This window comes from Coffea arabica, chromosome 1c (genome assembly GCF_036785885.1).
Source record: "Coffea arabica cultivar ET-39 chromosome 1c, Coffea Arabica ET-39 HiFi, whole genome shotgun sequence".
Classification (NCBI taxonomy): Eukaryota; Viridiplantae; Streptophyta; class Magnoliopsida; order Gentianales; family Rubiaceae; genus Coffea; species Coffea arabica.
In genome coordinates, this window is record NC_092310.1 from 5,069,622 (window position 1) to 5,082,534 (window position 12,913).

General features: G+C 35.4%; 1 protein-coding gene across 1 annotated transcript; it reads right to left on the bottom strand.

The window, feature by feature from the left end:
* Nucleotides 1-1,037: 1,037 nt before the first annotated feature.
* LOC113707268 (uncharacterized) lies at nucleotides 1,038-5,030 on the bottom strand. The gene is made up of 6 exons (XM_072050643.1): nucleotides 4,752-5,030; nucleotides 4,466-4,597; nucleotides 3,434-3,523; nucleotides 3,055-3,284; nucleotides 2,245-2,292; nucleotides 1,038-1,595 (listed from the first exon to the last, which is right to left on the bottom strand). The coding sequence occupies exons 1-6, from the start codon at nucleotides 4,846-4,848 to the stop codon at nucleotides 1,419-1,421; spliced, it is 774 nt and encodes a 257-aa protein (XP_071906744.1). The 5' UTR covers nucleotides 4,849-5,030; the 3' UTR covers nucleotides 1,038-1,418.
* Between the last annotated feature and the right edge of the window lie 7,883 nt (nucleotides 5,031-12,913).

A 12,913-nucleotide genomic window follows, 5' to 3' on the forward strand; every position in this document is an offset into this window, starting at 1 on the left:
TGATGATTGTGAGTCACACCCATGAGACATGTCAGTCCAGCCATACCAGTTAGACTAAATATTTTGAGCTGTGAGGGATTTGCTACTTTAGTAAGAATCTTTTTGACCACGGAAACATGGTCATTTTGCTCTATTGTTAAATTTCGTAGGCTTGGAAACTGACTTGGAACATTGGCCAGTTGAGGGCAACCCGTAATGAATAATTTCTCAAGCATAGGAAACACATCAACTGCAACTCCTTCTGGTTCCATCCATTCTTCCAATTTCCCCATGTCCTCTAGGTGGAGAGTGTTAAGCACCGGAAACAATCTTCTAGATGACATTGCTATTGGTTGTTCACCACTAGTAATCTCATAGAATGAAGGCCCAATAGCTTTTACATTTGGCAGTCCCACGAACTTGAGATTTCGGAGGAATGGCAGTTGCCCTAGTGCATCAGGTACTTCTCTGCATCTTTTGCAATTTATTAGCCTCAAGTCTACTAACTTGTTCACAGCTGTTTATAAATTCATCAACCATTGTGAAAATTTATCACCCATGAACAGAATAACTTCTAACTCTTTCAGATTTGAGTGAGGTTGGAGGCCTTCCAGTACATCTTCATCACAGTTGGCACCTTCTCTGTTCCTGCTATTCCACTTCAATTTCAACTTCAACAGATTTGGCTTCCCATATAAATTTGCTCCTTTAGCTGCTTCTTTACCATTTACAAGTTCAAGATTCCTTAGTAGGTATAAATTTGATTATCTATTCGACTTATCCACCTAAATAAGATAATGCCTAAAATTTTGGTATTAAGGTTCTCATCTAAAATAATAATAAGTTAATGTAATAAAATTATACTTTTAAAAGTGAGAGACCAAAAAAATCATTTTACAAAATGTAAGGAACGTTTTGAATAATTTGTCCATTTTAGTACAAGAATTTGAAATCAATTTTGCTGGCCGGCCGAATCCAGAGGAATATATAATTTTCAAGTTAAATGTCCCAAGCCAAACTGAACGTGAAATAGTGCTCCATTATGTCTTTAACATTGGTTTGATGAAGAATCCAACTTGCATTGCATCTTGATTAAACTCTTAGAGTGTATGACTGCGAATGAAATTGCAAAAAGAAACTGCACATTATCCATGTCTTTAAGGGATATACAATTGACTATATATTTCATTAGGTTTATGGAGAATATACAAAAAGGTATATGAAAGATGCAATCTCTTCAATTGATCTGCAGTTTCTTCGCGTAGCAAGTGTTAATACTAATGCTGGCGGATCTCCAGAAACTTATTCGCCGTTGTTCAGCAGATTTACCCTGATATCTGATGGTATTAGGAATACCCAAGGAAGAACGTATAGATAATCTGCCAGTTGAATTTCTTAACGATCTTTTGCAGGAACAAAACACAAGATCACCTTGTGGATCATCTGATCAGAAAACTGTTCCTCAACATTGAAAAAGCTTCCTGCCATGATGACAGGGGCAAAACCCACCAACTACCAAGAATTCCAAGAAGAGTGAGATTCTGATCATTCAATTCAACCCTAGCCAAACACAGAAACATGTAGTCTTCAACTTCGACCTTCTTCGCATAACATGGCTGCAGAGCAACAGACAAAATTAGAAGGATTAAAACCATAAACTTGACACAAGACTTTGTCAAAATCATAAGTGAATGAAATTTTGTGAAGCAGAAAAATCTAGCTCTTATAAATGCTTCCAAATTGTCCATTAACTTCCTTGAAGTACAGTCACTTGAACTTTCCCAAAGAGTTATTTACTTGAGAAAGTCTCAATACAATACAAGCATGACAAACAAGAAGAAGGCAGTTTCGTGTTGTCTCTGTTATTTGTTTCTCCCATAAAAAAGGAACCTAGCCCAACATAAGTTCTTTAATACATATCTTCTCATCCAACTAAGTTTTTTATCTTCAAAACCTTACATGCCTCATGATAAAGGTTAAGTACACATGACACTCATATGAGAGATACTTGTAAATATACCAAAACCTCATTTATGACCATCAACACAAAGCACTGAATAGGACGAAATCCAAACTAACACTTCAAGAACATGTTAAACATGGACAACACGGGTGAATGAAACTAATAAAGCATTGTTCCTGATGGCTCTGACACTTCACATATATAAACCAGTGAATCTCCAATATTGTATATAAAATTATTTGATAACATAACTAAAGTAGGGGTTTCATAATATAATTATTCAACAGGAGGAATAAACTGACCACAATTTTGTAGATGAAGGGGTGTTGGCGTATAGCTTGATGTCGTAACTGAGATTGATAAAGGTAAGTCAATATACAAATCCATAATGTAAAAGATAAAATATAGATATTAACAGCAAGCTTCAAAGTCATATATAGGCTTTTCAGAGATTGACAAATTGTCTTTGAATGGCTTCTCGAACCTTTGCAGATTAAAATCACCAAATTTTGATTCCAATGCCAGTAAGATACAATCAATTGAGGTGTAAAGCTCTATACCTCAAAACTTCCTTTCATTTTGTGCTGTTGCCTATCCAAATACGGGTGGCTAGTGTGCAATTTCATTTTTGTCATTTAATTCAAAAGTACTTCCCCAATACAAAATCTAGAAATCAATGAGTTAAAAATCTGTTTCTTTCAACTATAATAATTTTCCCTGTTCAGAATATGATTCCAGTATCAAGGATCTAGAAATAAACGTATGTTTAATTTGTTCAAGTTGAAGAGAGCTGTTGTAACAGCATAAAAGTTGCCCAACTTCAACTGCTGTGTTAAGATCCGCTAATCATGTAACAGAACCGTACATCAAATTGGGTTCATACATCAGTTCAATCTATTATAGGTATTAAGCTACCAGCCTATTAATCTGCACACAAGAATTTTAAACTTTTATACAAGTAGTAATTGTAGCATCCATCCCCAAGTGAATGAATTAGAGGGTTATAGATATTGTAACCACAGAATAGGAAGTGGGACACCTTTTAACTTCAACCCAACATGAAAAATGAAAGAATCCTATCTAAAACAGATTAAGAAAGATTATGTGCAAACCTGTTCGACAAAAAGATAAACAGAGAAAGGGCTATGCTTTGTAGTATACAGAATAAGAGTGACTTTTGCAGCAATTACACCAGGATGGCCCCAGTTCATCAAAACAGTTAATAAGAAGAAAACAGGCACCATCAGTCTTCTTAGAATGGTCAATAAAGCGCGACGATCTTCGTCAGAATCTGAAGAATCTAACTTGTCAAACTCATGATCATCCACCGAAAACTCAAAACCTGAATTCGATTGCAGTATTACAAACTTTTTCGACTAAGAAAATGGTAAATAAGATCCTTCAGCATCTGCTACTTGCTAAATTTCAAAGAAACAACCGGTTGAATTTTACAGTATATATATTTTCACTTTTAGGAATTATGGTTCTCACCATCTGTACAATATGCAATGCGTGGCCAAATGCTGATTGATCCAACTACCAGTGACAATCCAAAGATAGTACGCACAGTAAATTTACCCCCTGAAAAGAAGCCAAGAAGGAAATTAAACTTTTGGGAAACACATATACTTGGCATAAAGAGGAGGCAGTTCACTTGATCGATAAACTCAAGCGCAAAATTTACATACCAAAGCTAGAAATAATAATAGTAATAAAGACTACAAGAAAGTCATGTTGCTCTGACATTTTTGTTGTGAAATTTAATACTTTGGTTGAAAATTACCATGTCACTCGCTATCACACAGAATGCTCAGATTGCGCCCATCTTCTCAAATCCAGTAAAAATCAGAAAAGATAAATTACAGACGTTTTAGCATGTAACAAGTTTGCCTTAATTGCTCACCAACATCATACCATCAGTATTGTACTATGCTAATTCTTGTCTAATATTTGTTGAGAGAGGACATAAAGTCTAAAAACATGTGCAACCTAACACAATATTCTGACTTAACCACGCGCAAATGCTCCAACAAATGAAGCTCAAAGAACCACTTATATACTGGGAAAATCTAAGTGATACTTCTTGTCAATTCAAAAATTTTGAATTTTGAGACGAAAAAGATACACACTTGAAGAATCACAACATTTCCAGACCAACAGTATATATTGACGTCATATTAACTTCTCTTTAGTCCCTTTATCCTTATACACGACCAAACGTAATCATTCCAAAAAGACTGGTTTACATTGCAATGTAGTCAAGCTAAACATGAGAAGATAGAGAACAATATGCTCATATGTCCCAGAAGGGAACTTTTTAATGAACAATAATGCAGAAATGACAAGGGCAAGACTCAAATATAGTGACAACATATATCACTTGACTATGGCATTAAAATCACTTCACAAGGTTCTTTCAGGCAAAAAACCAATCAGATAGCGTACATTATCAAAATGCATATTTAACAACCCCAAAATGCTAGAAAAACATAAATACAAGCCATAAATTCGGATCTGTATTACAGAAATTCCCGATATTATGCTTATATTTCCGCAAAATCAAATTCCAGTAAGGACTGGGCACAGTCCTATGCACCTTGGCTTTGATAGCATTCAACCATCTCTGTAAATTTCCATGATCCCCACGCATTACCGCTGTCAAGAACACAACAAAAAAATCAAAATAAAAAATAAACCCATTAAAAAGTTATTGAAGCCCTTTGTCATACTCTACATTACCACACCAAAAAATTTAAAAATAAAATAAAATTCTTAAATTTATGAACAGGGTTTTGTTCTGCAAACTTACCCGGGAAGTTGGGATGGTAGAGGTACGAGTAAGGAGATTTAACGGAGGCCAGAGAACCCCTAAGAATCGGCTGCATTAGGAATCTTGCTGTATACATTTCTGCTTCTGCCTAGTTAACCAGTAATATCAATCCTAGTGCAAGAATTTCGATTCTTCGGCCAGTCTCCGCGGTGGACAGAGAGCCTTTTCTGCGCCGCCGGCGGCTCAACTTATTTGCCGCTCAAAAGGATTATTTCATTTCGGGATTTTTTTGTTTAATTTTATTTGCTGTGGTCTTTTTGCCCGCCTCAAGCAGACTTGGGGAGTCTGTACTTGTAACTTTCCTCAACCGAAATGATGAAGGCGTGGGGGTAGGTCCACGTATTTGAGCAGCATCTTTAGAAGGCGTGCTTACATTTGACCAGTAGTTCTTGGTGGCGGCGTACTTGCCAGTGTAATCAGTTACGCCTTTGTGTTGTGCCACCTTCGAAGAGGAGGGCTTGGATGGAAATTGAATTGTTAATGAATTTCGTTCCATATTAACACATCATCGTAAACTTATTGCTTCAAAAATCAAAAAGGGCAAAAAAAAAAAGAAGAAAAAGAAGAAATCTTTCTAGGGTGAATTGAAAGCAATTTTATGCTGGACACTCTTTTGGTAGCATTTATGGAATGAGGTGGATTCTAAGTGCATTTGATTTTTGATTTATGGAATGGGTCAGGATAATTCAAGCTTGACCTGCTCGGCATAAGAAAAAATCCAATAAGCCTAATCTTTTATATTAGAGTCAAATTAAATGTAAGTCGAATTTGGGCCTCATTAAGCTCAAACCTCTGTTTTCAAACTCGGACCGGACCGGCCGGTCCGACCGGTCAAACCGGGAACCGGCCAATTGTCCGATCCGAGCTGACTTTAAAAACCGGGAAATTAAAAGTTCGGTCAAACCCGGTCAAAACCCCCGGTTTGACCCGGTTTGACCGGGAAAAATAAGAATCGGGTTCCATGACTCCACCATGCATCTCAGATCTCACGCAAGGAAAGGAAAGAGAGGGACCCGCATCTCCTTGGCTCCATGTGCCCAGCCCAAAATCCCAAAACGCAACCATTTTTGTAATGGGACATGCATGCACAGTTGATTACTGCTGCAGTGCTGCTACATCCCGGCCACAACTCGCTCGCACGTGTTCATACAACATCCATATCTTCTTGTTGCCCCCTCTCCATGCATGCATGTATGTAGATTCTTTTTTTTTTTTAAGGTCAAAATATTTTTAATATTATATTTTGATCCTAGGTTATTAAAAATTACTAATATATTTCAAATATTTCATACTTTATAAATATTATCTTAAAATTTGGTATTGTTTTTTTAATTAAATCCATAATTTTAATTCTAAACTTGTTAATACTCATTAAATAATATAAATTGCTATTTGGCTGTTCTAATTTCTTTATATTTTCTTGTTAAATATATTTGAAACATCAAATATATATGAATATATCTTTATTAATATTAATATGTTATTAGGTATTTTACATATAATATTTTAATTTTTAAATAATTTTTATTTATGACGTCATCCGGTTCGACCCCTATCGACCCCCGGTCGAACCCATTGACCCCTGACCCCTGACCTCGGCCGAGTCGATATCCGGTCCGGTTCTGAAAACATAGGCTCAAACTATATATAAATTTGGCCTTTTAATCTATATATATATAATTATATATCTAAATATATAATACTAATTATTGTGAGTTATGCGTTAAAATATATTAATATATATAAGAAATATTAAATATACAAAAATTATGTCAAAAAATTCAGAAGATCAAATCTTAATTTGAGCAAATTGAGGACTTTTGGAGATGTATTGAATGTTAATCATGTTTTATTTTAATTTATCATGTACTTTGAACTAATTGAACATATTATTGTTGAAAAAATCTTGATTTATATACTTGTTAATGAATTGTTACTGGTTCATGTATAGTTTCAATGTGATGATTCTGTAGATGTTAAATTAGTTTTAGAACTTAATAGTTATATTAATTATATTAAGAAAATTAAATAGCAATAAGTGAACTTGGACAAAGTTAATCCGTCATGGTTTGCAGACACAAATTTTGTTTCTTGTTAGTAAGACTAGTTCAGGCCTGATTTTGCGCGTTGGACCATTGCAATACAACTAGGAGGAGAACACCGCGTGATGCGCGGTGTAATTTTCGAGCTTGCCCAGAAACATCCAGTTATTCAAATTAAAATATTAATTATAAAAAGTTACATAAAGATGTATCAAAATCTTTGCAATAGTTACAAAAAGGACATCAATTATACCCATTTTATTTTGTAACGAAACGATGGCTTCAGAGTTCAAACTATTGTTTTACCGAATGAAATAAAAAGTAAAGTTCACAACATTGACAAAACATTCATCCAATCCAAAAAGAAAACTTCACGAAGAAATGCCATTGAAGTTGGCAATATTAAACTACATCCTCTAATAAACCATCAAAAAGTCAGGAAATTTGATTTATTGATGTCCTTTAAGGATCATCATCATTACAAAGAATTAAAAAATAGCTTCATTACCAGTGGCACTGGTAACTGGCTAGGTTGACATTGCCAACCAAAATAAAGTCCCAACAAAAGGCAAACTACAAATTACCTAAGAAAACAAATTAGTTTACTTTCCTAGCCACTATTGAGTTGATAAACAAAAAGAAAAGTAAATCTTGCAACCCATCAATAAGGTTGACAAATAACCAAAAACTAAAAAAACCAAAACAAGACTAACATCTCTAGAAAAAGGGAACAAGCAAAACTACAAGCCGAACAGCAAATGTACAAGCAATAATATGCCCAAGTTGAATTTTGCAAAAAAGAAATTGAGCTTTAGGTTGAATGGGGAGGAGGGATGGGTTGGGTGGTACGGGGGGAGGGAGTGTAAGCAAGAGGTCTTAGGTTCGAATCCTCCTGCTTACACTCTAAACAAAATGGTAAAAAAAAAAGAGCTTTAGATTGTATGATTCTCAAACAGAGAACTCAAAACAATAAAAACAGAGTAAGTAAAACAAATAAAAGAAAATAACTTTGGATCTAGAGGAAATAGGATGCCGTGTAGAAAGTTACAGCCAGTTACAGTGAAAAAAATCTGTTCACACAAAAAAAAGGACATTAAAACATATCGTCAAGGCTTACTGAAGAAACATAGCCTCCTTTATCTTTTCTTCCTTCATCTAATAAAGACTTAGAATAAACAATGCTGGCAAGAAAAAATTTATTAGGGGCAAAAATGAAGAACACAAAACCTTGGATCTATACTAAACAGATTAACATTTTTTTTGTTTAAAAAAAAAGGGCCTAAATAAAATTCACATTGAGAAAACAATTTCCAAAATCCTTTTGTACTATGCTGTAAATCTTAATATCTCAACCCATAATAAACATTTGGGATTTAGTAGAAAATAAATATAGTTAAAATTCTTATGCTAAAGCATCAAATCTAGCATAGCATATGTGAAATCACAAAAAAGAAGTAAAACAACAGGAATAAAGCACTAAACACCTAAATTTTTTTCAAAATTTCACATCCAAATCACATTGATGCAATAGGACAAAACATCATCCCTAAGCCACTTTTTGAAGTAAATAAATAATTTGTAATCTAAACAGATAACAAAGGACCTAAAAAAGTGGCTTAGGGACTTATCAGATAACAAAGGACCAAAAAAACCTTTAAAATTACTTTTGCTGCATCATAGGTGAATACATGAAAGGGTTCGGACCACCTTAAGCAAATGGATCAAAATGCAATCTACTACATAAAAGGACACGTAGAATTACATAAGAAATCTGATAATATCTGATAAGTCAAAAAGGAAAATATTTACAAGGATAAATCAGCATTTTCTGAAAACTTTTCGTACTTCCTATAACAACATAAGAAAGTTTCCAAACAATGTGATATGATAATTCTACGACATTTCCAAACAACGGAGCAGATATAGTAGAACTATGTTATTAGAAAAAGGCTTTCTAAATCTAAATCTAAAACCTAAACAAAGGACCTAAACCTTACAATAGCAACAATTAAGGACCAAAAACACTTTTAAAGTTACTTTTGTTGCATCATAGGTGAATACATGAAAGGGTTTGGACCACCTTAAGCAAATGGATCCAAATGCAATCTACTACATAAAAGGACACGTAGAATTACATAAGAATTCTGGTAATATCTGATAAGTCAAAAAGGGAAATATTTACAAGCATTTTCTGAAAACTTTTCGTACTTCTTATAACAGCACAAGAAAGTTTCCAAACAATGTGATATGATAATTCTACCACATCTCCAAACAACGTAGTAGATTTAATAGAATTATGCTATTGAAAAAAGGCTTTCTAAATCTAAAACCTGATTCTTCTATAATTGTTATAAAACAACCAATAGTTGGCCACAATCTAAAACGTGAGAGAAACACTAACATGAAGTCACCAATTCTCAAAAGGGATAAATCACAAAAATTGAGGCCATTAGGTACGAGCGGCTTGATTACTGACTCATACTGCTACTCAGATAGCATTTTGAATATCCAGTGTTCTTTTTTGACGAGTCTATTTACTGAAAAAATGTTTATCTTTTTTTTTGTCTAACGATTATAAATTCCTCTTCCTTCCTACAAAAATAATCGTAAGACAAAAAAAATTCAAAAGATTTGAGACTTGAGAAACAGAAATCAAAAGAACATTCTTATCAACCAAAAAGAGTTTAAAAAAAAAACTTCAAAATAATATACCTCTACATGACAGAAAAGAATGAAAGGTAGGTGCTGTCATCTTTCTTCCTACAAAGGCAATAACATAAAAATACAAATCAGATAAAAATATATCAGTGACACAAAATATAAGTTTGTATAAGGGCGCTCAAAGAAACGGCAAAAAAAAAAGCAAACTTAGTAAATATAAATACAACTCCATGAGAACTATTAAAACTTAGACCAATAAAACTAGTAGCGAAGGTATGGTGAGATCACTGCCAACCAAAAGAAGAAAAAAAAAAAGAGATCGAAGAAATTAATTCACATGCAATAAACAAATTTTTCCAGAAAGAGAGCCCCAAATTGCAGGATACCTTAAAGCCGTCCTTGGGAGAAAAATGATCATATTTTATTCCATACAAAAGAAAACCCTATAATGATTATTTTTTATCTCTAACATAATATGCGCTCGGAAAAGGAGGATGGGTGGAATGAAGCTTTAGATCCATAACTTTTCTAACAAAAAAATAGTTGAGACCAGTATGAAGAATATTGGATTTTCTCATACTATAGTTGAAGGAAGAAACGAGTAAAAAAAAACACCATATTATCACAGCCAAATAACCACAAAAAAAATGAAAGGGCAAGAAACTAACTGTAATTCCTCCTTCAGTGGCCTTCCTTGTGTTTTTTTACCTGAGATAATCACACAAAAATTCCATAAGAACAAAACAATCAGTCAAAAAAGCCATGAGAAAAATAAGCATCATGTGAGATTTCTTACCTGGCGGGTTCTGTAGAGATTGAGGATACCAGATAGTAAAATGCAAACCTTAAACTTGCACCCTGAAACAAACATGAAATTGATTAGAGAATAAAGAAAATCAGTCAAAATAAAGGAAAATTTTAAAACTAAAAAATGGCGAGATCAGCGGATCGAAAATAAATCAGATAAGAAAGATCTCCAAGGTAATTATATTCCAATAAACAGAAAAATAATTGAGAGAAAATAGAAAATTTTCTGTATAGAGAGGGGGAAAAATCATAGGTTTATGAGGAAAAGGGATGGAGATCAGAAACGGAAAAAGAAAAATCAAATGTGAGCAGTTGAGCAAACAAGATCGACCAAATCTTCGAGGTTCTCCTATCTCAGGATAAGAAGGAGACAAAAAGGGCAAAAAAGAGAGAGAGAGAGAGAGAGAGAATGAGTGATAGAGAGAATAAAAGGTGGGTTTTGAGTGTCATTTTTTCGAATAATCTTTAAAAAAGGGGAAAATAAAGAAGAAAGAGAGAATAGAAGCGGTGTGCTGTTAGTCTGTTTCTTTTCTTCAGGGAAAAAAATGGATGAAATCCATGGAAGGAATGGAGGAGGTCAGTCATACTCTCGGATGAGACAAACGGAAATAGAGGGGTTTTGGAAAAAGGGGGTGAGCAAACTGGTAGAACAATCCAGAGAGAGGCGAGAAAGGAGGCTGGACAATGAGCTATTTCTCCTCCCAACTTAAGCACGTGCAGTCCTCGTGAGTGACGACCATCGTCCAACCAATAAAACACAGCCACATCAGCACAACAACCATTCATCTTAACAAATACATTCGTGCTTTTACTATATAGGTAGATGAAACACCCAACGAGCATTGCCAAATGCCAATGCCAGCAAAGAATGGATTAGATGCCTCTCCACTAGCGATAATGGTGGAGTGGATGTTGCTGCGGTATGTTTAGATGTCAAAACAGAGGTGTGGAAAGTTAAGGGAAAAGACATTCAAGCATTTGTGGCCACAAACGCTAGGGGAAGTGTGTTGGTTGGGCACGTGGAAAGGGCTTTTGTGACGTGCAATCGGAAGAGCTATTGGGCGTTGAAGGGGACTCCAACCGCACATGTGAAATGTGGAGGGGGCGAAATTAAGCAACTGGGAAAGTGAGGGTTTGTACGCGAAAGTACGGCAGGGAAAAAAGACGCGAAGCTTACTGGATAAGCTAAACAGTGTAGGCGTATTAGAAAGGAAGAACAGCCAAAATCGGAGCAGGAGGAATAGCAGAAGATAGGGATTTGTTATGGAGCTGGCGGCCGAAATAGATGCTTCGGATATGCAGTGGGACAGTGAAGGAGAAAGCGAAAATGTAGTATCGCTGATGCATGAGAGTGGAACACCTTCGAATTGTAAAAGTTGCAGCAGTGAAAGGAAGGCCATTCGTCGGACGGTGGAAACAATGGTAAGCCACTCAACTCATTTCGTGAAGAATATGGTGGATTGGCTCTCGGATGAGCAGCGGCAAGCCGTCAGAGAGTTTGGATTCGGGTCAATTTTGAATGTGAAGGGAGTAGAGGTTGACGAAGAGATGTTGAAGTGGCTGGTGGATAACTTTGATGTAGATCAGAGGACACTGAACGTTCATGGGTACTGTCTACAGGTGACAGCCGAGGATGTGGAATGTGTACTTGGGTTGAGCAGCCGTGGGAAAGATATTGAAAGCGAAAAGCGAAGGCAAAAGATGAATACAGAGTTGGAAAGAGAATTGAATATCAGAATAAATAGTGGTGAAATTGTAGTGGAGGAATTGAGGCACAGTATATGTAGTTTGCATAACGAAGGCTTAGAATTCAAAATGAAGTTCGTACTGTTTGTTGTTGGTAGGTTATTAGCACCAAGTTTGGATGACACAGTGAGCCGGGATCTGGTGGCTGTAGTGGCTACAGAGGAGAATATGGAAAATTTGAACTGGTCGAAATTCATACTTGACAATTTGGTGAAGAGCATCCATGATAGAGACGGCAACGGAGTAGCGGGATGTGCACTTTTCTTGATGGTATAAGAAAGACGCACCATTTTGTATTAGAGATAGGAATTACTAGAATAATGAAATTAAACTTTGATATAAAGGACCTGTAAATGATGGTAGGCATTTTTGTCCGTGCAGATTTACTATCTGGAACGATTCTATATCGAGGGTGAGGACGAGTTTCGCAAGTTCCAGCCGAGAGGGCCGAGGCTAAGATTTTGGGGAAGGTACGAGATTAATTAAAGCGTGCAAAAATTGAGGAGGAATCACATATTTGAGGGGGAACAGGTAATGTAAAATCCTTTCATGTGAATTGTTGTTGAAATTGCAATCTGCATTTTGTAACGTTACTAGTAGTACAAAACTGAAAGCTTGTAGTGACAGGGCAATGTGCAGTTTTACAATAACATAAGCTGTAGAGAAGACATTGATAGAAGACTGATTGAAATTGAATATGGTAATAAAGATGTGAAGGATAGTATTGGTAGAATGGAAGTAATGATTGAATGTCGTTTTGAAAGGCTGAGGAGTATGTATGAAAGTGGAAGGGTGTGCAAAACAAACCGGGCACTTGGTGTGGAGGGTGGGCAGAAGGACAATTGGCGTGGTAATGTTAAAAGAGGGAGTGAGTTACATAAAATT